This window comes from Panulirus ornatus, chromosome 73 (genome assembly GCF_036320965.1).
Source record: "Panulirus ornatus isolate Po-2019 chromosome 73, ASM3632096v1, whole genome shotgun sequence".
Taxonomy (NCBI): domain Eukaryota; kingdom Metazoa; phylum Arthropoda; class Malacostraca; order Decapoda; family Palinuridae; genus Panulirus; species Panulirus ornatus.
Genome location: NC_092296.1, coordinates 2,617,501 through 2,644,652, shown reverse-complemented (window position 1 = coordinate 2,644,652; position 27,152 = coordinate 2,617,501). Strand labels below are relative to the sequence as shown.

The 27,152-nt window shown below is 47.3% G+C and overlaps 1 protein-coding gene across 3 annotated transcripts in view; it reads left to right on the top strand.

Annotated features, from left to right (window-relative positions):
• The window catches only part of Pkn (serine/threonine-protein kinase N), a 418,274-nt gene that overhangs the window by 62,346 nt on the left and 328,776 nt on the right, over positions 1-27,152 (top strand). The window contains exon 2 of one of the 3 annotated variants that reach the window (XM_071661070.1): positions 9,691-9,753. The exons of 1 other annotated variant lie outside the window; for it this stretch is intronic. In XM_071661070.1, the coding sequence (XP_071517171.1) occupies positions 9,691-9,753 (63 nt within the window). Of the gene's footprint in view, positions 1-9,690; positions 9,754-25,968; positions 26,760-27,152 lie in introns of those variants that run through there. One more of the 3 variants, XM_071661072.1, reaches the window with a different exon arrangement.

Here is a 27,152-nt window from a genome sequence, read left to right as displayed (position 1 = left end):
TGGGTTGGTGTATGTGTGTTTGTTGTGACGGAGTGGGTTGGTGTATGTGTGTTTGTTGTGACGGTGTGGGTTGGTGTATGTGTGTTTGTTGTGACGGAGTGGGTTGGTGTATGTGTGTTTGTTGTGACGGTGTGGGTTGGTGTATGTGTGTTTGTTGTGACGGTGTGGGTTGGTGTATGTGTGATTGTTGTGACGGAGTGGGTTGGTGTATGTGTGTTTGTTGTGACGGTGTGGGTTGGTGTATGTGTGTTTGTTGTGACGGAGTGGGTTGGTGTATGTGTGTTTGTTGTTGTGACGGGGTTATGGTGTATGTGTGTCCGCTGTGACGGAAGAGGATGGCGTATGTGTCTTCGTTGTGACGGGAGAAGATGATGATGCCTGAGTGTGTGTTGTGACGGGAGAGGGGTGACGTATGCGTGTGTGCCTGCTGGTGTGTGTGTGTGTGGGGTGTCACGTGCGTCACACGTTTAAGTGCCTTGCGACACGTGTTGAAGGGCGTTGTGGGGCGGGGGGGGATGGGATAATGAGGGGGGGGTGTAGTCAAGTGTAGAGGCTTGAGGGGGGGTGGAAGGGAGGAGAGGGGGGAGGGGGGGTAATTGGATTGGTGGTGATTGTAATCGTGATTGGTTGGTTGGGGCGATGGTTGTGATTAGCTCGACGATGTTTGCCCGCGGCATGGTCGGGGCGGATTAGAAGTGGTGGTGGAGGTGATGGTGATGGTGGTGGTGATAGTGATGGTGACTGGCTGTAGATGGTGGTGGTGATAATGATGGTGACTGGCTGTAGATGGTGGTGGTGGTGGTGGTGGTGATAGTGATGGTGACTGGCTGTAGATGGTGGTGGTGATAGTGATGGTGACTGGCTGTAGATGGTGGTGGTGATAGTGATGGTGACTGGCTGTAAATGGTCCTGTGGCGTGAAGGGTTGGAGGGAGGGAGATGGGTTTGGGGGAGAATGATAGCCGGTGCTGGCGTTATTTTGCCGTCGGTTCTTTCGTTCCTCCGCAATAGAGAGGTGGGAGTGCAAGCGAGGGGGTAGGGGGTGGGGGGGAAGGGGGGGAGTATTGTGGTCATGCAAGGGGGGGAGGGGAGGGGGGGGGCGGCAGGAATGCCATGCCCAGTTGAGACGGCGCCTTGTTCTTACTCCTCCTAAGCCACCCAGCCACCCACGGTCCTGTGCCGCCACCACCGCCGCCCACGCTCTGTCTTCCTCCATGACAAAACCACCATCCCCCTTCCCCTCCCCTCCCCCCCTTTTACCTCCACCCACGCCCACACACACACACACACACACACACACAAACACCGACCACATGATCCACCTCCCACACGTCTCCACCCAACACCACCGCCGCCACAACACAACACACCACACCACCTGCCTGATATCTCTCTCTCTCTCTCTCTCTCTCTCTCTCTCTCTCTCTCTCTCTCTCTCTCCTAGCGCCCATCACCACCGCCCACCACCCATTCATTACCCCCACAGCGACGCCCGGCGGCCTTTCTAACACGACACTCGACCCAACCTGACCTGACCGGCAGCCACTCTCCCTCACCGTTTGAGATGATCGAACGCCAACAGCAAGACCCATGTCGCCATCACCATATAACGTATACCTGACTGTTATGTTTCTCTCTTGTGTCTCCCCTGATGATGTGATTATTGCAAGAAAGTGCACTTGGGAACTTAACGTGTTTCATTTTCCCCGTGGACTCATGGGAATATATATATATATATATATATATATATATATATATATATATATATATATATATATATATATATATATATATATATTACTCCCACACCAACCTCGACAACTCACACCATCGGCAGGAGCAGCTCCAACACCAACGCCACCAGACCACCTCCACCGGAAACTGCAGCAGCACCAACACCATCATCTCCACCCCCACCAACGCCACCAGATCACCTCCACCAAAAACAACAGCAACACCAACACCACCATCTCCACCACTACCACCACCAGTTCACGTCCACCAGAAACGACAGCAACACCAGCACCACCATCTCCACCACCACCACCACCACCACCACCACCACCAGAAACAACAGCAGCACCAACACTATCTTCACCACCACCACCAGAAACAACAGCAGCACCAACACTATCTTCACCACCACCGCCACCACCACCGCCCTGCTTGTTGGCCCTTCATGGTCTCTCCGTTAATAAGGCGGTCTTTAACGGGGGTGTATTTTTTGTGTACGCGTCTTGTTCTTGTGTTGTTTTTTTTGTTCGCATCTCGTGCCCTGTTCCTTGTCTGGTTTATGTTATTTGTTTGCATCTGTCCTTCTCTGTCCGCCCGAATGAACCAGCTGTCACAGCGTCTTGTTTTGTATCAAATGAATGACTGGTTTGTATACATATGTATGTATATTATTTTTCTTCATGCTTCTCTCGTCTTGGTAAGGTAGCGTCAGGAACAAAGGGTTCATTTGCACACATTCATTCTCTAGTTTTGATAAATATTATAGAGAAACCAGAGTATATTTATATATATATATATATTTTTTTTCATTTGATTATACTTAATCGCCGTCTCCCGCGTCAGCGAGGTAGCGCAAGGAAACAGACGAGGAATGGGCCCAACCCACCCACATACACATTTATATACATACATAAACGCCCACACACGCACACATACATACCTATACATTTCAACGTATACATACATATACAAACACAGACATAGACACATGTACATATTCGTACTTGCTGCCTTCATCCATACTCGTCGCCACACACATATAGAAAATACGTTGTAGAGGAATCTTGTTTCATCTTCCGAGCCTGGAAAGGTAACACACAAATGGGCCTCATAAAAGTGTAGCGACCTTAAATGATAAATATTTAAGGTTCATCCGTTGATTGCAATAACAGATCCACGTGGAACTGATGGGGATAGTTCACACCCACGTAACTACCTTGTTTCCTTAATTACGAACGCGAGATAGGATTAGAAATGGATTGCTTTTGAGCACTGGTCTTAGGTCAGTGGTTAGTAAATGACTTGACCTTGTCTGGGTAGGTTAAGAAATGACTTGACCTTGTCTGGGTGGGTTAAGAAATGACTTGACCTTGTCTGGGTGGGTTAAGAAATGACTTGACCTTGTCTGGGTGGGTTAAGAAATGACTTGACCTTGTCTGGGTGGGTTAAGAAATGACTTGACCTTGTCTGGGTGGGTTAAGAAATGACTTGACCTTGTCTGGGTGGGTTAAGAAATGACTTGACCTTGTCTGGGTGGGTTAAGAAATGACTTGACCTTGTCTGGGTGGGTTAAGAAATGACTTGGCCTTGTCTGGGTGGGTTAAGAAATGACTTGACCTTGTCTGGGTGGGTTAAGAAATGACTTGACCGTGTGTGAAAATGGGAATGGATTGCAGCAGATTACTTCTCAGCTATGGGTAGATGTTTCCATCGAGTATATAGAGAATATAGATGTATATATTATATCGATGATGCAAGTTATGAACAGGTCTGAATGGAGGAGGTTGAAAGTATAACGATTTTGGGAACTGTTGCGAATGGTAGATACGAAAAGTATGGACAGTGGAAGTGTAGAACAGAAGTAAAATGTAGGATGCCCGTCTATTGAGGAGTATTTTGGATACGTAGATGAGAGTGATGGGTGGTGGCAATAGACGGAATAAAGAAGGAATGGCATGAGAAGAAAGAGAGAGATGGGTGGTGCGGGATGATCCCAGTGGGATGTATGTGGGGGATTTGAGATGACGGTGGTGTGGGATGCGACGCGTGGTGGTGATGGTGAGGATGAGGGAGGATTATAATGCTTTCCGGCCCTCTGACCTGTGGCGAGTGTGGGAGGGTCATGGGTGCCATGGGAGACCTGATGGGCGACTGACACCCCAGTCAGTCGTCGCTGGGATGAACGGGCGAGTGGGTGATGGGGGAGGAGGAAGAGGAATGGGGAATGCACACAGACGGGTGTGGGTAAGTGATGGGAGGAGGTAACTACCTGTGATGAAGGGATCTCCCCCCCATTCCCAGTAAGGTGATGGGAGTAGCGTGCAATGGTCACCGCTACTGTCGCTTGTATGTTATAGTACTGTTATAGATAGATAGATAGATAGATAGATAGAGAGAGAGAGAGAGAGAGAGAGAGAGAGAGAGAGAGAGAGAGAGAGAGAGAGAGAGAGACTTCATTATGCTGGGAGGGAGGGATTTTTTTCCCCCCTCCCATTAGAGAAGTCTGGACCATTGTGCTGGTGCGGAGCCTTTTGAAGAGCAACATTACGCCGGGAGAGAGAGAGAGAGAGAGAGAGAGAGAGAGAGAGAGAGAGAGAGAGAGAGAGAGAGAGAGAGAGAGAGGACGGCGTTGGATACCTCCTGGTGAAAAAGAGAGCCAGTCAGTCTCGCGGCATTAAACGCCTACAGGGGTGGACGTGTGTGTGTGTGTGTGTGTGTGTGTGTGTGTGTGTTAATGTAGATCAGAGGTGGCGGCCATTTGAACCTCCTGGGACCCTGGACCATTACCAGGTGGGTTTCAGTGGGGCGAGAATTAGGTCCAAGTAGACGTGCAGGACATCATGGTTTATACACAGATCGCAATAGATTGAGATAGACACCCGTTACAGTGTAGTGTATAGAGAAAACGAAATGCAGTCCGGAAAAATAATGCTTTTCCGCCATCTCTCTCTCTCTCTCTCTCTCTCTCTCTCTCTCTCTCTCTCTCTCTCTCTCTCTCTCTCTCTCTCTCTCTCTCTCTCTCTCTCCCCATACATTTTCAAAGGCTATGTCATACTCAGCGTTTGTCCTTGATTACCGCCTGCAGACGTCTGGGCATGGAATTGGCAAGGTTTCTGGAGTATTGTAGGTCCATGGTTTAGGTCCGTAGGGTCTTGATCTGCTGAATGAGGCGAGGCGCTGATGAAGTATCGCAGGAAGCAGCCGGCTGATCGTGAGAGTTCTCAGCGCCATGTGCTTTCTAGAAATCTTCACGTGTACCTACATTTTCTTGCTTCCAGGCGAGACTTCCGGCTTTCATCTCCTTAAGAGCCAGCCATCTTGAAGTACAGGTGGGAGAAATACCGCGCCCAGAAGCGAAGTTCCCAAAATGAAGTGGCAGCCTGGAAGAGGAAAGAGAGAACAAGGTTCTCTCAAGATAGCCTAAGGCACAGTGAGGCGGCTTGCTGGTGCTCGCACTGTTAGACACACTCGTCTCAGCGATTACATGTACGATGATATCACCTTGAGAGCGTCATATGTTTGTACCCACAATAAACCTTAATGGTGTGTATCGCCTTTGGAAATATTTTTTTTTTTTGAGGTTGGGGAGGATGTTTTTGCGGACACCGTAGATTTATATAAATGTCTGTCACAGCATACTTGATACAGAAAAAAAAGATGGATGTAGCTGGACAAATATTGCTGCATGGTTTATACTTCAGACAAAATAGATTTATATAAACATCCAAAAACAAGGGAGACACAGAAAAACATTACAGCATTATCTAGCCCCTAATGAAGGCCAACCCATATTTTTTTATAATTTTCCAAAAGAAGGAACAGAAAAGGGGGCCAAGTGAAGATATTCCCTCTAAGGCTCCATGTACTGTATTCTTACGGAGTGTTGTATGTATGCCACCGCGATGGAGTGATGCATATATTGTATTCAGGTGGTGTATGCATCACACCACGTTGATGTATACATTGTATTCAGGTGGTGTATGTGTTGTATTCAGGGTGTTCGTATGCGCAGTGTTCGCGCGGAGTATTACATGTACTGCATTTTGATTGTGTTGCAAATTGCTTGGTGACCTCCAGTACACTGGGCACGTGAGGTGATGGCTGAGTACTGGCAGCCAACACTGGGCTTGTGTGTCAGGGGTCAGCGTTGTTTGTTAAGGGGTCAAACGTTGTTTGTTAAGGGGTCACCGTTGTTTGTCAAGGGTCAAACGTTGTTTGTCAAGGGGTCAGCGTTGTTTGTCAAGGGTCAAACGTTGTTTGTCAAGGGTCAAACGTTGTTTGTCAAGGGTCAAACGTTGTTTGTCAAGGGTCAAACGTTGATTGTCAGGGGTCAAACGTTGTTTGTCAGGGGTCACTTTAAGAGAACACGCTTCCACACACACACACACACACACACACACACACACACACACACGCGTACGTACTCACGTCGGATCTGCTTTGAGTGACAGAAATTCGTGGATCTTTTTTGGACGTATAACCTCGCTGGCTCATCACAAGACCCCCCCGGGGGGAAGGGTTCCTTTATGTTGTTACGTCCGCCTGGATGTATGGAGTCTTCTCTCGTCGTCCCTTTTTTTTTTTCCTAGGAAAAAAACATCGTCATCTTGCACGGGAGGAGGAGGAGGAGGTCGGAGAGAGAGAGAGAGAGAGAGAGAGAGAGAGAGAGAGAGAGAGAGAGAGAGAGAGAGAAGAGGAGGGAAATCATGATTTGCAAGCGGAGGCTAGCAGAGGCGGGAGGGAGGTAGGGAGGATTTGCTTTTGATTGGGATGTCTCGTCGAAGGATTAAGGTGAGGATTTTGCCCGGAATGAGGTAGTCATAGCCAGGCTACGTAGCACACGTTGGTGTAGAGGATGTGGTGGTGGTAGCGCTCCCGCCTGCTACGCAGGGGTCCCGGGTTCGATCCTGGCCGTTGGAGGTTTGTATGTTATATGGAAGTGCGCGTTCATATGCACTATATATATATATATATATATATATATATATATATATATATATATATATATATATATGTTCTTGATTTTCTTTATTGGGTTTCGATATTGTAAGCTCCGGGTTGAGGTACGTGTTTTTATAAACTGGGGTTAGATTCTAGTGTGCAGAACGGGTTATATAGCCAGTACGAGGGGGATCCAGCGAAGAATGTACGGAATGGAATATACACAGGCGAGCGATGGGGAAGGGGTAGTTTTGTTTCGTGATATCAAACATGATGTGTAGGGAAGGAATATATATATATATATATATATATATATATATATATATATATATATATATATATATATATATATATATATTGGAAAGGATCACAATTTTGCGCGTGATCAAGATATTCCTATGAGTCCACGGGGAAAATGAAACGCGATAAGTTCCCAAGTGCACTTTCGTGTAATAATCACATCATCAGGGGAGACACAAGAGAGAAGTATAAGTCAGTTGATATACATGGAAGAGACGAAGCTAGGACGCCATTTGGTAAACGAGAGAGAGAGAGAGAGAGAGAGAGAGAGAGAGAGAGAGAGAGAGAGAGAGAGAGAGAGAGAGGTGTTTTAAGGGAGATGTGTCTTTATTTAAAGAGGAAGATATTATTATAAAAGCCGCGTGGGTAGGGGACTTTAAGTGGGTCTTTGGGAAGAGGAAAATATACACCTTCGCAAGTGAGCTTAGTTGCGAGTTTGCCGAGGTGTTTTTCTTGTTCAGGGTGAGATAGAGCCTGGGAGTTTTCCAAGGGACCGTCTGCCTTTAAACAGGGAGATACATGTGTGAAGACCCTGTGTGATAAAATGGTTTTCGAAGGTGGATCTCTCTTTCTGTCTCTCTCTCTCGAAAGGTGCGGTGGGACACACTTTTATGAAGACCCGTGTGACACTTGAATTTTAAGAGGTAGACTCTCTCTCTCTCTCTCTCTCTCTCTCTCTCTCTCTCTCTCTCTCTCTCTCTCTCTCTCTCTCATAATGGTTTGGTTTATGAAGGCTGTCTTAAGAAGGGGAAGGGGGTGGTTGCTGTTACAGAGAGAGAGAGAGAGAGGGGGGGGGGTAGGGACTGCATACATCTACGTCGCCTTATTACTCTCCCCTTTACCCACTTTGTCCCACACAGACGTAGATGAATGCCATCTCTTGGTCGTCCTTTTCGTCCCTTACCCCGTGTCGTCTTCTGTCGTCCGCTGTGGTTCAGTGGTGTGTGTGTGTTGGTGGTGGTCGATGTCACATGAGCAATTCTCTCTCTCTCTCTCTCTCTCTCTCTCTCTCTCTCTCTCTCTCTCTCTCTCTCTCTCTCTCTCTCTCTCCCCGGGTCACCATGCGTCACCCACCGGAAGTTGGAAGAGCTGTTATATATATGTATATGTATTTTTTTATTGTGTGTCAGTACGGTCCAGGGTCAGGTGTGGGAGGAGAGAGGACATGGTGTGACCAACCCTGCCTGCCTGACGCACCACCCACCCTTCCTCCCTCCCTCCCTTCCTTCCTGTCTTCCTCCCTCCCTTCCTGTCTTCCTCCCTCTTTCCCTCCCTGTCTCCCTCCGTCCCTCCCTTCCTGTCTTTCTCCCTTCATCCTTCCCTCCCTGTCTCCTTCTCTCCCTGTCTCCCTCCCTCCCTCCCTCCCTCCCTGTCTTCCTCCCTCCTTTTCTGTCTTCCTCCCTCCCTTCCTGTCTTCCTCGCTCCCTCCTTCCCTCCCTCTTTTTTTTTTTTTGATAACCACGCACTCACGCACACCGTGTGTGTGTGTGTGTGTGTATGTGTGTGTGTGTGTGTGTGTGTGTGTGTGTGTGTGTGTGTGTGTGTGCACTTGTCCATGGTGCTTTTGTGATAGTTTTTATGGTGGAGATGCTGTGGTGTTAACAGCCAAGCGCTTGACACACACACACACACACACACACACACACATACAAAATTTGTTTTTGGCCTTTGTATTTTTTAAGTTGTGATTTTTTTTGGGGGGGTTGTAGTAGTATCCAAGGCTTTATTTTTATGATAGTTGTAAATATTTTTGCCATGTTGTTGTTGTTGTTGTAATAGTGTGTTGTGATTGCATGGAGGTTTGTGAGGGAGAGTACGGAGGCAGAGGCGCTGCCTGTTACCTTCATCGGGGGTCAGAAGACGTTATCATGAGTTTACACAAGTTTACATGAATTTACATGAGAAAGACAGACAACAGGAGGCCTCATTGGCCCACGGCTGGGTTGTCTGAGTAACAACAGGTGGCCTGATTGGCCCACGACTGGGTTGTCTAGTAAGCAACAGGGGGCCTGATTGGCTCACGATTGAGAGACGCAGCCCACGTCACTCGCCCGACTTTGCGTGTATCATGTGTGTCTGTTTGTGTTGTTATCCTACTTTGCTCCTGTGCGCTTTCGTGTATTACGTGTTTGATGATGTGTCTGCACAGACAGGCTCCGGAGAGGTGGGTGCTCATTTGGGGAGACGGGGTTGTTCAGTGGGTGGAATGAGTTTGTGGGTGGGTGATGTAGGGTTGTCAGTGGGTGGTGTAGTGGGGTCGTCAGTGGGCGGAGTAGGGCTGTCAGTGGGTGTAGTGTTGTCAATGGTTGGTGTTGGGTTGTCAGTGGGTGGAGCATTAGTGTCAGTGTCATACGGGATGGTTAAGAGCATGAGTTAAAACTGGTTTGTGGTGACCAGCTGACCTATAAGGGCCTGTAAGTAGGCCAAATGCGTAGGTAGGCCAGATGCGTAGGTAGGCCAGATGCGTAGGTAGGCTAAATGCGTAGGTAGGCCAGATGCGTGTAGGCCAAATGCGTAGGTAGGCCAAATGCGTTGGTAGGCCAGATGCGTAGGTAGGCCAAATGCGAAGGTAGTCCAAATGCAATTTTCTTCTTGTGTATGTGTGTGTGTGTGTTTGTTTTTTTAAGTGTTTGAGATTTGTTTTTAGGTAAGTTGGTACACCTGTTATGATACCCATGGGAGCCATTTATTTAAGTGAAGGTACTTCTGTTTGCAGATGCGAAGGGGAAGCTGGTTCCCCGCGACCCCCAGACCCCAAGATTTTAGCACATGTTTACAGGTTTGTTAATGTCGGCATGAGAGACCTTCTCATTTTTTTTTTTTTTGCACATATATATATATATTTATATTTTTTTTTTTACATCCTCTGACATGTGCCATCAGGCTCTTCTTCCCTCGAGCGCTCCAACTTCGTCCGATTTTAAAAGATTTCCCTTTTTTTTTTTGGGAGGGTTGGGGGTGGGTTGGGGTATGGGGTTATTATTGCGGAAATTGGAAACCAATATTTTTTCTCCCCCCCTCCATGACAGGGTTTCCTGATCATAAATTTGAAATTGCATGTCTATCATTGCATGGCATGTGGCATATACGAATATTAACCTACCAGAGGTGGTGGTATTTGAACGTGTAAAACACACACACACACACACACACACACACACACTTTACCCCCATTTCATGGTGGAGGGAAAGGGGTGTCTTGTGACAGCTTATGACCCATTTTTTCCCTCATTATTGTTTTTTGTAGGAATATATATCATGAGATTTGAGGTCCTTGTTATCAACTGATGCACACACTTGTTTCCTTAGAAATTGGTGATTATGTGGGTTGATAATAAGTCATGTTCAGGGTCCTTGTTGTTAATTGGTTTGTTGTTAGCAATGGATGGTGCTGATGTGGATTGCCCTGGACGAGGTGAAGGATTTGGTTGTAAGAGCGATCAGTAAGGTGAGGTGGTGGGACTAGGTTGGCCACTGATGGCCACTTGTGGGTCATCGTGTCCAGAAGTCGTACGGTCGTGCTCTCCAGGGTCGTGCCGATGTACCCTCAGGGATGCGAGTGTAGTACGCTACATGGGACGCAGATTGCTGGTACTGTACAGCTGTGTGGGGGGCCTAGTACCACTCGTAGCAGGTAGAGAAGCCAGGTAAGGGGGCCCTAGTACCACTGGTAGCAGGTACAGAAGCCAGGTACGGGGGCCCTCTCTGGTACTAAGCACTATATATCCAGCAGTGTTGGGAGGACATGAAGGTGCCCACATGTATCCGTGTTAAGGTGCATTTATACTGGAGATTGTAAGTAGGGGAGGTGGGTGGCTGGCTGACAGACAGGCTGTAGATAGACGGGACAAGACAGGCTGGCTGTCTAACTGATAGACGGTTATAGAGAGGGACAAATTAGTACAGAGATAGGCTGGGAGGTGTGCTCAGGGAACTTGTGATTAGATTGACGTTTAGAAATAGAATTGGAGAAAACCCCGCGTCGGTAAACGGAGAGAGAGAGAGAGAGAGAGAGAGAGAGAGAGAGAGAGAGAGAGAGAGAGAGAGAGAGAGAGAGAACTCGCGGACTTGCTGAGGAAGGAAGTGAGAGGCGTTGTGTGAGAGGCGAGTAAGGTCGGTGGGGTTTTGTGGGGGAAGGTTGCATAAAGAGGTAGCGGTGTGTGTGTGTGTGTGTGTGTGTGTGTGGGAACCACCTCGTTAGCGGCAATCCCAGGTGTTCCTCCTGTCATCGACCTCACACACACACACACACACACACACACACACACACACACACACACACACACACACACACACGGGATCATCACGTATCAGGAAATGATTATGGGTCGTGTGACCAGAGAACCAACGGCAGCAGAGAGCATCAATAATGTGTCCGTGGTAAACATAGATATAAGGAAGATGCGAAAGACACAGCGGTACGTGTGTCCGAGGTGGCGACTTGAAATGTGTGCCGTGCATGGCGTCATGTGATCATTGCGCGGACGTATTAGAGGAGGGTGGTGTGGCCATTAGTAGCTAGTAGTGCCATTGTGGCCATTAGTAACTAGTAGTGCCATTGTGACCATTAGTAGCTAGTAGTGCCATTGTGGCCATTAGTTGCTAGTAGTGCCATTGTGGCTATTAGTAGCTAGTAGTGCCATTGTGGCCATTAGTAGCTAGTAGTGCCGTTGTGGCTATTAGTATCTAATAGTGCCATTGCGGCTATTAGTTGCTAGTAGTGCCATTGTGGCCATTAGTTGCTAGTAGTGCCATTATGGCTATTAGTAGCTAGTAGTGCCATTTTGGCTATTAGTAGCTAGTAGTGCCATTGTGGCCATTAGTATCTAATAGTGCCATTGTGGCTATTAGTTGCTAGTAGTGCCATTGTGGCCATTAGTAGCTAGTAGTGCCATTGTGGCCATTAGTAGCTAGTAGTGCCATTGTGGCTATTAGTAGCTAGTAGTGCCATTGTGGCCATTAGTTGCTAGTAGTGCCATTGTGGCTGTTAGTAACTAGTAGTGCCATTGTGGCCATTAGTAGCTAGTAGTGCCATTGTGGCCATTAGTAGCTAGTAGTGCCATTGTGGCCATTTGTATGCCGCGCGCCTCTGTGTTGATGTTGGTAGCAAGATCCCTCGTCCTGAGCAGTGGGGGAAATCCTCAAACTATTCCTAAAACTAGGCGTACTTTACCGTTGCCTTCATTATGGAGGTGCAGTAGATCCGTTAATATATCAGTCGCCTCTCTCTCTACACACACACACACACACACACACACACTCACACACACACACACACACACACACACACACACACACACACACACACACACACACACACACACACACTCACACATACACACACACACACACACATATATTAATAAAAGATAATTCAAAAAATTTATGCTGAGTTATTGTTTATGATCGTGTGTTGTTGATGTTGTATTGTGTTGTATCAGTGTATTTGATTATCTTGTGATCGATGTCGACTGAATGCTGTGTTGTTCCATATTTCGTGGTTGTGTTTTTCTGATTGTACGTCGTATTGTGTTGAATTGGTACACATTAGGATCGTGTATTAATGACTTTGTGTTGCACTGTGTTGAATTACATGGTGTTGTGATAAGGGGCTATGCTTTTAAGTGGCTCTGTAAGTGTAAGTGCTGGTGGTGTATTACGTATAAAGTATATGATGAATTAAAAGCGATATGTGTTTATTATGGGTATTGGATATGTTTTATTGTGGTTGTTATTATTGTATGTTGTGGTTGGATTTGATGGGATAGAGTAGATGTTGTATTGAATTAATGTATTTGTTAACGAAATGTATAATACATTTATGGTGTGTTACAGTAGGATATGACGGTGTATTGTGAACACAGTATGTGTTTTATGGTGTTGGTAATAACTGTATTTAGTGTGGTTAGGCTATGATTCAGAAATTATGAGCCGTACACTGCCCCAGTAGTTAATGTTAATTGTCGGTCTTGTCATATAGTAACAGTATACTGCATGCTGTATGAGGGTCATTTTCTCAGGCAGATAATGAGTGTGGGGGGGGGGGGGGGGAAGAAAGCAACCTGTGGTTTGTTAAGAGCAGAGTCGTATCATTTGCATATGGTGTGAAGCTTTTATTGTCCAAGCAAATTTCATGATTCGCGGGTTTGGGGGGGGGGGGGATGGTTTGATTGTTAAGGTTATGAGGAAAGGAGTTCCACTTGTCAAGACTCATTCATGAGAGATTGGAATATAGACTCATGTATGAGAAATCAGAATGTTGTGAATGCAAGACGCATTGGCTTATGATGTCTTAAAGTGGGATTGAGGGTAAATGGAGCGTAGCATTATATTGACGCTTGCTTGTATTGAGACCATAATCGTTTTTGTGTTACATACACATGGATGTAGACGGGTGGAACACTGTGTTGCAGTGTGTCTTGGCTTGTATCGCATCGCCATGGTGTGATGTCGTGGATAGATGTACCCAACCTTTGTTGATTTGCTTGTGTTGCGTCATTTTCATATTCCTTTCCCGCGGACACTGACTATGTAAACGCGGTGTTACCAGCTGGCCTTTGTGTGTTCCGTCATGATTTCGACATAGTCCCTTGGGTGGAACGCTCTGCATTTGAGAGAGAGAGAGGCGCTGGCTGGCTGGCTGGCGCCGGATCATCATCGTCAGAGGCAAGGACGTGGTAATGTGACGTCCCCTGTCTTTGGTTTTCCACGTATCTGCTGTAATTTACTCTGCTGTGGGTCAGGTTCCCCCCCCCCCCCCCCCCCCCCCCACTCCCACTCCCTCATGTGAGGTGATATGTCCAGGAACAGGTGGCTGGGGGTTAGAAGTTATATATATATATATATATATATATATATATATATATATATATAATTTGACTCATGTGGAAGGATTGTGTGTTAGAGTTCATTACTGTAGGTAAGGGTTTGTGGTGTTTGTTGGAGGGTTTTTGGTGTTTGTTGGAGGGTTTGTGGTGTTTGTTGGAGGGTTTGTGTGGTGTTTGTTGGAGGGTTTGTGGTGTTTGTTGGAGGGTTTGTGTGGTTTTTTGTCTTTCTTTTGTTGGAGGGTTCGTGGGGGTATGCTAGAAGGTTCGTAGGGTTTGGTAAGATAGTTCGTTTGGTTTGTTGGAGGCTTTTGAAGGGTGTATTGATTTTTGTTGGAGGGTTCGTTGTTGGAGCAGGAGTGCAGTGTTAAGCCATTTGAGATGGGCTCGTGTGTGTGTGTGTGTGTGTGTGTGTAAGCCTCCCGCTTATCCCGTAGAGGGCGCTGGAACTCTGACCTTGGTTCGGTAGCCGTTCCAGTTCTTCTGCCTCTCCCCCTCCCCCTTCTCTCTCTCTCTCTCTCTCTCTCTCTCTCTCTCTCTCTCTCTCTCTCTCTCTCTCTCTCTCTCAGTGGGGTTTTCCAGTCCCTACGCTCTGACTTCACATCCTCTTTCTTGTCACACACACACACACACACACACACACACACACCATCTTAACCTTTTTGTGTATAATTAGGCTTATTGATAATACTCTAGAACGAGGCTTATATTGATAATACTCAGGATGGGTCTGATATTCATGATTGAGGCTTATATTTATAATATTCAGGATGGGTCATACGTTTTTGGCTACTCAGAATGAGCCATATACCTATTATACTCAAAATATAGAAGAGTATTATGTGTATTGTTGATGTGTGGGTGGCACGTGTGCTGCGTGTGGACGATGTGGTGGCGTGGCGTGATGTAGAAGGGCTGCTGGGCGGGGCTGTACCTAACCTAACCCGTGGCAGACTTGCTTGCTTGCTTGTGGACGTACGTACGTACGTACACGCCACACGCGTGCTGCCATCGCGCGTGGTGGTGACGGGAGTTCGGGCCGTGCGTGTGAACCTCCTCGTCCACCCACGGCCCTGGTGGTGGAGGATCGGTCTCGCGCGTCGGTATCCCTCAGTCGTTTGTTACTCTTCCTCCTCCTCTTTCTTCTTCTTCTTCTTCTTCTTCTTCTTCTTCTTCTTCTTCTTCTTCTTCCTCTTCTTCTTCCCCGACGCTCGGGGTAGATGCAAATGGGTCGCGCAGCGGGATGATGATGATGATGATGGTGATGATGGTGGTGGTGGGTGGTGGTGGTGATGGTGTTGGTGGTGGTGTGTGGTGGTGGTGATGATGGTGGTGGGTGGTGGTGGGTTCGCCCACCCCGTCCTCGTGAGTCTTGGTCGACGCTTGGAACACCCAGACCAGTTGGCGGCGGTGGAGGGAGAGAGAGAGAGAGAGAGAGAGAGAGAGAGAGAGAGAGAGAGAGAGAGAGAGAGCGTGTTTGTGTGTGTGTGTGTGACTGGCTATCGTTAGCAGATGGAAAAATAGAAAAAAAAACTGTGTTGGTCGGTCTTACGGTTTCCCTATGCTCGCTCTGGTGTTGTGGTGTTGTCACGTTCCGACCGTCTTGTGTCTTGCAGGTGTGTGTGTGTGTGTGTGTGTGTGTGTGTGTGTGTGTGTTTGTGTGTGTGTGTGTGTGTGTGTGTGTGTGTGTGTTTGATGATGATGCTCGGCCATTGGACAGTTATCAGCGGTGGCCGTCACACCCGCTCCTCTCTCTCTCTCTCTCTCTCTCTCTCTCTCTCTCTCTCTCTCTCTCTCCTGGAGGGAGTTGTTTTGAAGACAGATTCTTTTTTTTTTCAGCCTCATAGAGCGGTCGACAGTCATGTCCTTCCTCCTCCCCCCCTCCCTCCCTCATGCGCGACGCGTTATGTGTGTGTGTGTGTGTGTGTGTGTGTGTGTGTGTGTGTGTGTGTGTGTGTGTGTGTGTGTGAAAGCTAACGGTGCGGTTAACTACCCGGTGCTGGGGTCCCTCTTAACCAGGGGTTCTCCCATTACCAACTTGGTTACGAGTGTATGAGCGTCTCTGGTTGTGACTGTTATGGTTTGCAGACACGCGTCCTGATACTCATCTGATCGAGTTGTTCGAGGTCAGGGGGGGTCAGAGGAGGAGGTCACAAGGTCGTCTTCGCCCAGAGTGGTTGTGAGAGCTGGGGTAACACGGCACCCTAGGGGCGCCTAGTGTACTGCTGGTTGTCGACCCAAACTCGTGCCACTGGCACTTTGGGCGATTAGCCCCACGCCTCGCCAAGGAGGTCCGGGGGGGAGGTCAAAGGTCAAGGGCATCAAGATGACAGTTCTGAAGCAGTGGCGAAACGATGGTTAGGAGGTCACAGGCATTTAGCGAACGGGTCTCGTAAAGGTAGGAATGACCCTGGAGTGATGTTTATGTATGGACATCATCTTTGGGGGTTGTGCACCACCTGTGGTGTCTGATGTGGTGAATGATGGCTTCAGATTAAATGAATGGGTTAATGAGGTCGTTGAGTAATGCCCCAAGATTAAATGAAGGGGTTAATGAGGTGGTTGTACCTTTGAAGTAATGTAAACGGACGATTAAAGGGGTTGTTAGGTGGTGTGGGATCAACCACTCTACTCTGGGTTTGATTTAGAGGTTGTAGACAAAATGGCGTATTTCTTTAAAGGTCTAAGTGTGTCGCTGGAAAAGCTTAATAACTTCATACAACCAGAAGGAACTTTGTATGAAACACGAATTATCATGCAATATCTTCGATGTGATTGGAGGACAGTGAGGTTCTTTGGAATTGAAATTGCTGAAAGTAAAGCGATCTTTGCCCTCATTGGTCGGGAGTGAAGTTAAGAGTGATGTTAAACACGTATTTTTTTGCCTTTTTAGATGAGAAATAATCACTATTCAAAAAATGAATAATAATAATGCCTTCGTTAGCTCTTGTAAATGATTGTATTTACGTCTTAAACCCGAGGGCTTTTTCGCTGGCGTATCTGGGCGTGGAAAATGCTGCCCCACCACAGGCCAGGGAACAGCCCGGAGAAACAGATATACCTTCATGTGGAAAGCAAAGATATTGGAAAGGAAATTACCTTTTTTTTTTTTATCTTGTTAAGAGTTCACCTCGGCACGCGCAAAATTGTGAGCCTTTCCAATATATATATATATATATATATATATATATATATATATATATATATATATATATATATATATATATGATTACCACACAAAAGTGCACTTGGGAACTTACCGTATTTCATTTCCTCGTGGACTCATAGGAAGGTAACGTGCATTCAGACAGGAGAGCTGTTCACAGTTAGAGACTTGAGACAACATGGTAATATAACAGGCACTCGTGTGATTGTGGAGTGTGTTAGTTAAGCTGTTATGGCCTCCGTGTATGTGTGTGTGTGTGTGTTACAGTGACGTAACACGACACAGGAACCTGTTATAGACATGGGAGCCTCGTTAACGCTCGAATATACATTTGTTGTTGTTGAGCCAGTCAGCCAGTGAAACTTCATAATCCTTTATGAACGAGGATTTTTTATCTTTTTTTTTTTTTTTCAAAAGTAGACTGGAGAAACGGTAGTTTCAACCCACTTCGGGGGGGTGTTAAGACCCTTTGTGACCTCAGCCCACAGGAGTCGTGGGAGGACTGTTCGTTTAGCACCTTCAAGACTTGTCAGGCGCTGTGCCCTTTCAGTTGTCCTGCTGGTGTTGACACAGGAGCTGTGGCACCGAAGGCCGTGTTTCCTAGGGCCGGTAGGATCCGGCACGTGTCACAGGCTTTTAAAGAGTCTCTCTCTCTCTCTCTCTCTCTCTCTCTCTCTCTCTCTCTCTCTCTCTCTCTCTCTCTCTCTCTCTCTCATTTTCACAGGGGACTTTTGATGAATAAAGAGAAGTCTTATTTCTGCTGTTATACGTAGAGGCTTAATTTTCACCTCAGGAGAGAGAGAGAGAGAGAGAGAGAGAGAGAGAGAGAGAGAGAGAGAGAGAGAGAGAGAGAGAGAGAGAGAGAACCCCATGGTTTGGATATTAGTGTTTGTGTATATACAGTATGTGATGATGTGGTATGGACGCATGGAGAGGATGAGTGAAGAGAGATTGAACAAAGAAATTTTGTGTGTCACAAGTGGAAGTGGGTAGAGACCATGAAGGCGCTACAGGAATACACGAGAGGAAGTTCCTGGTCTTCGGGGTTTGGATTATTCAGGAGGGTGAGTGGCATGCGTGGGATTGAGTGACGTGGTTCAGTTTGGTGTACGGCGGGGGAGATGGGTGGGGAGTGAGTCCCTGTAACGGTTACGTACCGTACATATCAGACGGTTCTGCTTGGAGTCAATAGATGTTGGCGAAATAGATGTATGAAGGGTACAGTTAGCAGACATCTGCTGGGTTATAGGTTTATGAAGGGTACAGTTAGCAGACATCTGCTGGGCAATAGATATATGAAGGGTGTAGCAGCAAGCAGAGGGATGTGTCTGCTGGACGATTACAGCGCCGATGATATGTCACAAAGCGATGACGCCGCCGGCGTCTATGACAATGGGAGAGATTATCCGGCAGTATTTTATTGCCAGACGTTAACCATCTTTTGACCATAACTCCGTTCCAGACAATAGAGGGGTGGTGGTGAGGAAGGGGCTGAGGGGAGGGAGGGTGTGGGCGTGAGGGAGGGACGGGGCGATATCCCACAGCCCGTGACGAATGGGTGTGTTTGCTCCGTGAGGTGAGCGAGAGGTGGGCGTTTAAGATGGACTCCTTCTCCGCCTGTCATTATGTGTGTGTGTGTGTGTGTGTGTGTGGGGCGCTCTGGATTTGACGGTGCTTGGTGTAACGGGTGGAGAGATGCTTGAGGCAATCTTAGCCTCTCTGTGTGTTGTGTGTGTGTGTGTGTGTGTGTGTGTGTGTAACTGTATCCGGAGTGGTCCGTGTGTGTATGTACATGCCATTTGTGTGGACAGACGTGTGTATCTTGAGACTATACGTGTGCATGGGCACACACAGAAACGGACGTGTCTTTCGTGTGTGTGTGTGTGTGTGTGTGTGTGTGTGTGTGTGTTGTGTTCATACTGGGCACGGCTGTATGGGCCTTAGAGCACGACGGCACGATCCTGAGGAGCCATTTTTTGACCCGGTCCTTAAAGGGTCGGGTCAAAGTTCAGGTCATCTGATGTACGGGGTCGTACCGTCGTGCCCAAGCGGGTAGTTAACATAAACCCGTAAAGCACATATTGGTAACATATACATTTCAAAGGAGTTTTTATTTTCACTTCCTCAAAAATTCTTAGATACTTTCCCTTGTCTTTTCTCAAAATTCTTAAATACTTTCCCTTGTCTTTTCTCAAATAAAATCGTAAATGTTATCCCTTGTCTTTTCTTTTTCCGTTTCATAATTATTGCAGTCGAGACCCGGCCTCGATGTGGACTGATGTCCAAGACTGGAGCCTTCAACATACACATACGTTCGTCTTAGAGGCATACACAAAAAATGAGGAGGAGGAGAAGTGCACACCTTAGTTAATACTTAACACTTCCCACCATCATCATCCCATTGCCTCCGTCTGTGTTGTAAGGCTTCCGGAACCAGACGTCTATGGTAGGGCTCTCCTGCCATGTTTGTGCTGAGCCAGCACCAAAGCCGTACCAACTCTAGGTCGATATGGCTTTGTGAGCCTTGCTTTGGGAAGGTTGTGAGTTTGTGTAGGTGGTTGTGAGGATCCTTCTTTATTGTGAAGGTGTTTCCGTCGATGGTTTTGGAGGTCTTCTAAACCCTAAGTTGGGTCTGGGACCGTGTTTTACCGTACGTATATCTTACGATGGTTTAGGAGGTCTTCTACCCCCACAGCTGGGATCAGGGACCTTACCTTACCTTACCTTACCTATATCTTACGATGGTTTGGGAGCTCTTCTACCCCCACAGCTGGGGTCAGGGACCTTACCTTACCTTACGTACACCTCACGATGGTTTGGGAGCTCTTCTACCCCCACAGCTGGGTCAGGAACCTTACCTTCCCTTACGTACACCTTACGATGGTTTGGGAGGTCTTCACCGCCTTGCAGCTCGTGTGAAGACCAAGCTGTTGTTTTTGTTTCGCTGTACAGCTGGGCTGTTGGAGGCTGCGTCCAATGGGCTATGCCTTCGTAACCACCACATCCTGACTGGTTTAACACACCTTGTAGGGGCGCAGTCCAGACTATTTCTAAATATCTTCAATCAATAGTCCTTGGAGATCCTGTCTGGGAACATGTCCCATTGAATATGGCCGTTGATTCACCATTTGTCAGTTTCTCTCTCTGATGTTTTCAACTTGTCAAACGACTCTGACGGAAATGGCTTGAAGGAAATGTTGTTGGACGGCTTCGAGACCCGGAGATCTCGAGCGTATTTCGTTATTGTAGTTTTTTTTTTCCCTTCCATTCACCCTCTCTTTTTTTTTTTTTTTGCGGGTATATTTGATAGCTACGCTTTCTGAGCCTTTCGCGCCGGTAGGAGGACTCAATTGTTTTTGAGTGTAGAGTGGGAGCTGTGCCGCCTCCGATTCACCAAGTGTAGATTACACTCTCTCTCTCTCTCTCTCTCTCTCTCTCTCTCTCTCTCTCTCTCTCTCTCTCTCTCTCTCTCTCTCACCCAGCAGTTTCGCCTGACCTCAGAGGTGGTGGTGTTTAAAGCGCGCCAGGAACATTCTGCGTGGGGGTGAGTGTTTGTGTCTGCGAAAGGGCGTCATTAGCACGGGTTTCGCCTTGCTCGTCTTGAAGGCTCGTACGATCCAGCCTACCCCCAACCCCCCTTTCTTTATTACTGAAGTGGCGACAGTGGTTTTGTAATGTTTGTGGGTGTTATCAGCTGTTGATCCTCCGAGGTTATGTACATTTCTACTCTCTGTTGGACGATTTTAAGGGAGGGAGGGAGGCGGTCATTTCGTCAGTCAATCTGTCAGGCACCCGCCCCCTTGCCGTCAGTCAGTGAGTTATGGACGGGTCGTTACCTCAGACGTGTTGGTCACACACACACACACACACACACACACACACACACACACACACACACACACACACACACACGGGGGCTTCAAGAAGGAGGTTGATGCTTTTTCTCTGTGCCAGATCGGACGGGGAGGCGAGGGGAAGGCAGGGATGGGGGAATCGCCTCGATCCTTCGGATGTCCTATGGTAATTACGGCTGAGGACGATTGTTTCCGGTCGGATGGCGGGTCAGCCGGTGTTGAGGTCAGTTAGGTCAGGGGTCAAGCCGTTGATGCCCGAGGGTTCGTGCCCTCAGTGATGAAGGGGAGGGAGGGAGGGAAGTTGAGGTCAAGATAATAAGTGTTGATGCCCGTCGCATTTTATGCCTTGTGTAAACGTACAGTAAAGGCGACAGTTGATATATCATACATATTGGCCATTTCCCGCGTTCGCGAGGTAGCGTTAAGAACAGAGGACTGAGCCTTTGAGGGTATATCCTCACTTAGAACCCTTCTCTGTTCCTTTTTTTCGAAAATTGAAAAACGAGAGGGGAGGATTTCCAGCCCCCCGCTCTCTCCCCTTTTAGTCGCCTTCTACGACACGCAGGGAATGCGTGAGAAGTATTCTTTCTCCCCTATCCCCAGGGATATATATATACCCTATCTTCAGGGATATATATATATATATATATATATATATATATATATATATATATATATATATATATATATATATGGGATAAAGAAGTATACGATTTTGAGAGGTGAAAGATGGAGATGAATAACAAGAACAGCAAAAGGGATGTACTAAAAGAGGAGGTGAGGCAGTTGCTGGCGACGAAGGAAGGAAGGAAGAGAGAGAGAGAGAGAGAGAGAGAGAGAGAGAGAGAGAGAGAGAGAGAGAGAGAGAGAGAGAGAGAGAAGCAAGCAAGGAAGCAGTCACGTTATCGCATGTCGGGTTGCCATTAGTCAAGCAGGACGACACAGCCCCTCCCTCCCTCCGTGCTTTACTTCTCCTCCTCCTCCTTCCTTCCCACAACCCACCGACCGGACCCACCCAACCACCAGCTGTGTGTTGTCGCGTGTTATTTTATTCGTGGACGTTGTCACTGTTACCGTTGTCCCTGTCACCTCCACGCCATGTGTGCCACGTATTTTTTACTTTTACTTTTTGGGATGGGGTGAAGCGGGTGTTCGCGGGCAGCATTCGTCCCCCATCTCTCTCTCTCTCTCTCTCTCTCTCTCTCTCTCTCTCTCTCTCTCTCTCTCTCTCTCTCTCTCTCTCTCTCTCTCTCTCTTATGTCCGTTCGTCCGTGGTGCTCACATTCCTCTCGAGATCGCCTATGGTAATGTCCTCACATTTTGAGTTATGTGTGCCATGTACGCGTGAATAGCTTCCGATTTTATGGAGTCATGTGTGTCATATACATGTGGCTATATTCGTGTGTCATATACATGTGAATGTATTCCGATTTTATGGAGTTATGTGTGTCATATACATGTGACTATATTCGTGTGTCATATACATGTGAATATATTCCGATTTTATGGAGTTATGTGTGTCATATACATGTGACTATGTGTCATATACATGTGAATATTTACTGGGGAGTGTGTGCGACCTCCATACTTCTGCAGTTATGAGATGAATGCCGGCATTGTATTCCAATACTGCATGTCGGCATTTCTGGCCTGGCTGGGATAATTTTCCTTTTTCCTTTATATATTTTTTTTTTAGGCCGTTTTATTAAGTGTGTGGAGGGAGGTATGGCTGTGTGTACTGTACTGTATGAGTAACGGCTCCCGCCGCCACACTGGGTTCAGTGAGCGACTGGCAGCGACTGTTTCTTTGTGGTTATACCGTTGATCAGCTGTGCATGTAGGAGACACACAGGCAGATATGTTTGGAAGAACGTGCCATAAGGTTGACGATCTGTGTGTGTGTGTGTGTGTGTGTGTGTGTGTGTGTGTGTGGGGCCGGTAAAATAATGATCCGGACACTACTGGTAATGAATGGGTGTGACCGGAACTTTACCGGTGTGTGTGTGTGTGGGGTTGGGTGTGTGTGGGGTTGGGTGTGTGTGGTGTGTGGTGGTCGGGTGTCCAGGATAGCACCGGTGTTGTTATTTTTGGGCTGTGATCTTTCGGGGGAGGAGATCTTCCTCGATGCTGTGACAGACACGTATCCATAAAATCGGAATGTATTCACATGTATATGACACTCGAATATATTCACATGTATATGACACACGAATATATTCACATGTATATGACACACGAATATATTCACATGTATATGACACACGAATATATTCACATGTATATGACACACGAATATATTCACATGTATATGACACACGAATATATTCACATGTATATGACACACGAATGTATTCACATGTATATGACACACGAATGTATTCACATGTATATGACACACGAATGTATTCACATGTATATGACACACGAATATATTCACATGTATATGACACACGAATATATTCACATGTATATGACACACGGTTTATATGTATATATGTAAGTCGTGCGTCCGTGAGAGTGTAGGATTTGTTGATGTAGTGTCTTTGGAGAGTTGGACTCACGGTTGTGGGATGGGGAGGGAGGGGGTGAGGGAGAGATGTAGCATATGAAGGACTTTTTGCAGTGTTAACATTTTGTCTGCTAGCTGTTGCCGGCGGAGCTGAAGTGAGTTAAAACTCACGCAAGTTTCGGAGTGAGTTCATTCACAGAGCGAGTGGTGTACACGCTTTTTGAATAGAGTTCATCAAGTAGAGTGAACTATAAGATTGAAATGTCGCCATTAAGCTGAAGGCGACTTTTGAACACGTTGTGAGTGAGTTCATTGTGATAACAGAGCGAGTGAGAAGTATTCGTTAAGTAGACGAAGTGGATGATGAATTTTTAAGTGACTTCATTGAGCTGAAAGTGACTGACAAGTTTTTTAAGTAAGTTCACCGTGTTAAGAAAGCCAGTGAGGATGAGCATCATCTTCAGGACCATGGAAGGGTTTGGTGGGCATGTCTTTCTTGAGTGCTATTTGTTCTCGAGGTGCAGGTCGAACTTTTACTGTCGGACCTCAACACACGTTTGAGCACTTCCTCCAGGGTCGCGTGATTGTGTGCGGAGGCCTAAGACCGGGGGCATTCACCGTGTACGAGGGTAAAAGATCTTCGCGAGGACCGTTTGAATGAGGTGGGAAAGAGCGCTACTGGAGGAGTGAATGTTGAAACCGTCGACTGAAAGAAAAAACAAACTGGAAGGTTTAGACTTTTGATACGAAAGAGAGAGAGAGAGAGAGAGAGAGAGAGAGAGAGAGAGAGAGAGAGAGAGAGAGAGAGAGAGAGAGAGAGAGCTCCTGCTTTGTGTTTTGAAAGCGGCCTCCTCCCTTAGCGTGAAGGTTGGGGAGGGGGGGGGGGGGAGCGCTCTAACGGTTCTTAACGGTTTTCAACGGTTCGCGTCCAAGATTTATTTAAACCCGGGCGCGCGTATTGAAGACTTCCATGAGGGATTTAGCCTCATAAATCTCCCCCAGGTACTGTGAGGGTGGGTTGGGTTTTGTGCGTGGGCGTTGACTCATTCCCACCTGTGAGTCGCCTGAGAGTCATTCACACGGCAGTTTGGTAATTAGGTGGTCAGTGAGTATTAATGGGGAGCATTGTCCCGCTGAAGAGCGCATGTAGGTGGAGCTAAACCACCCCCCGTATGTCACTACTTTGCTCTCTTTTCTTTCCCTCCCCCCCCGTAAGACAGCTTACCTAACCTCGCCCTACGCAGCCTTTATCTTTTATCGCGTTCCCATCGGTGAATTATCGTGTTCTCATTAAAGGGCTTTCGTTCACTGTAGTTTGAATCTCCTCCCAAGGTGGAAGAGCTTTACATGATGGACTTCATAGAAGTTGGCAGTTGACGTACGGCGGCGTTCACGCTAGCCAGTGTGATAGTGCGAATCTTACACACTCGCTCTCCTTATTTTACAAGGCAGTGGTAGTCCATCTGTTTACACGGATCTCGTAACTTACAAGCTCACTCTGCTGATTTACAAGGAGGTGGTAGTCCATCTGTTTACACGGATCCCGTTCGTCGGAAACCGGTGTAAATGACTTCGCAAAAGATAATGTCGTTTCTTCCAGGCACAACCGACTGCTGTTCTCTTCTCTTGGACTAATTGATAACCGGGCAGCCACACGCCAGTCTCGAAGGCGCAACGGCGGCCGCAGGTTTCCCTCCCGCGCGCGCGGTGGAACATAAAGTGGATAATTGTGCAAGCCTGACCGTCGCTGGTGGTGACTGACGGGGGTCCTGAACGGCTCTGAGTGTCGAGGAGGAGGAGGAGGAGGAGGAGGAGGAGTGGGAGGCTTCTGCCTGAGTGGCAGGCAGGAGGGAGGGGGGGCCGGCCCTCACTCACAACTGTGGAGTCGGAGGAGGAGGAGGTTGCTGGATCCATGCATACGGCTGCACCAGCTGTTGTGCCTGAAGTTGCAAGTGTGGACCTGTTTTAAGGGTATCATCCTCGAAGCTGAGGGACTTGAGACTTTTTATAAAGCCCTTGGAACATTGAGAAGGAGGTTGGATGAAGTGCAGGTAGAAGTGTAAGTGGGTTCTTCGAAGCTGGGAAACTTGGAACTTCAGTAAGCCCCTGGAACTTCGAGGAGGAGGCTGGAAGTGCTCAGCCGTCTCGGTGATTGAAGCTAAGGTGTCGGGAGGTCCCCGACGCTGGAACGACGTCTCCCAGCCACTGGAACCTGGAAGAGCAGCTCTTCAGTTGACCACTGGAACGGATTGACCTCAGCGACGAGCGCGGCTGGAGCTCGCCCGAGCTGGAAAGCGACTTCGCAAAGCCCCAGCGAGTCGAAGTCACGAGAGACGCCGGGGCCAGCCGTCGGAACGGAAGCCGTGGATGTGGTATAAAGAGCTCTTGTGGCGCGTCGAGACCACCGCCAGCCGGAGGAGGGGGAAGTCTCCGTAGCTGCGGGTTCTCCTCCTCGCGGATCGATCTCCAGCACAAAATCTGAGAGGTCGGAGGACGAAAGTGGTGTTGCGACGGGAGGACGCTCAAGTGAATTGAGAAAGCGAGAGTTTTGGCTCTCTCTCTCTCTCTCTCTCTCTCTCTCTCTCTCTCTCTCTCTCTCTCTCTCTCTCTCTCTCTCTCTCTCTCCCGGGGCGTCCAAGACGTTATCACGGGCTGGTGGAGTGAGTGAGTGAGCGAGCGAGCAGAGAGAAACTGTACAAGTCACCGTATGCATCGGCTTCGGGGTTACAGGATCTCTGGTGTAGCGTTTGGTAACACACGCTGCGAACGTACCCCACGTAATTAAGTGTACGGCGGATGACTGAGTTATTTCTTAAGATGGACGCAGAAATATAATGAAGGACAGACTTATATGGTTGAAAAACTACTTGCTTATGGACGTGATGGATAGACATATTGACACATGGTGAAATATAAAAAGGAAATTTGTTAGAAGTTCAAATTAAACTCCATAGTATTAGACCGTATGATACTAACGGTGACGAAGTATTAGATGAATTGTTTATCGAAAGGTTAAACATTGTTAGAAATAGAAAACAAGTGGAGTTAGAATAAGTGAGTGGAAGGAAAGCGATAAGGGAAATAGCGAATGAGGACCAGTTCTTGGAAATGGAAAATGTAAACCTTTGAAAAGCAGGAAAGCGAGTGCGTGTGTGTGTGGACGAGTTACCGAAATATTTGCTCGTGTTCTTAATAGCTGGCTAGAACCTCACCTAGCCAGCCGAGCCAGCCAACCAGCCAAGCCACCTAGCCAAGCCACCTAGCCAGTTTGATCAAGCCACGAACACCCGGTGGTGACCCAGCCGGCTTGGGGGCAACGCGCCGATGGGGCGTTTATGAACACCCCGTTTTCTCCCGTGTTGTCGTGGAAGTGTTGTCTGTGTGTGTATATAACCGGGGGCAAAAATGCTCTTCGTTTACAGCAATTTTCACGTACGTATACTTATTTTGTATTTATAAGTGGGACTCCATAGAAGTAGGCACGGGGCGTCATCTACAGCCCTTTTGAATGTAGACATCTCTTCATCTTAACGTGTTAAAGCCATTCTTCTATATATATATATATATATATATATATATATATATATATATATATATATATATATATATATATATATATATTAAATTCCAAGTGAATCTTAATCATGTACAGCCATTGTTATGCCTACATCTGTGCCAGCATGGTATATGGCCCATGTGTTCATTCCTCCATGATATTAGGGAGATGTTTTGTGATCATTGTGTACGTTGTATGACCCGTTACGGGTGTTGGTGTTGCCCTAACATGTAAGGGCGGGGGGGGGTGTTGACGTCCTGATGTCCTCC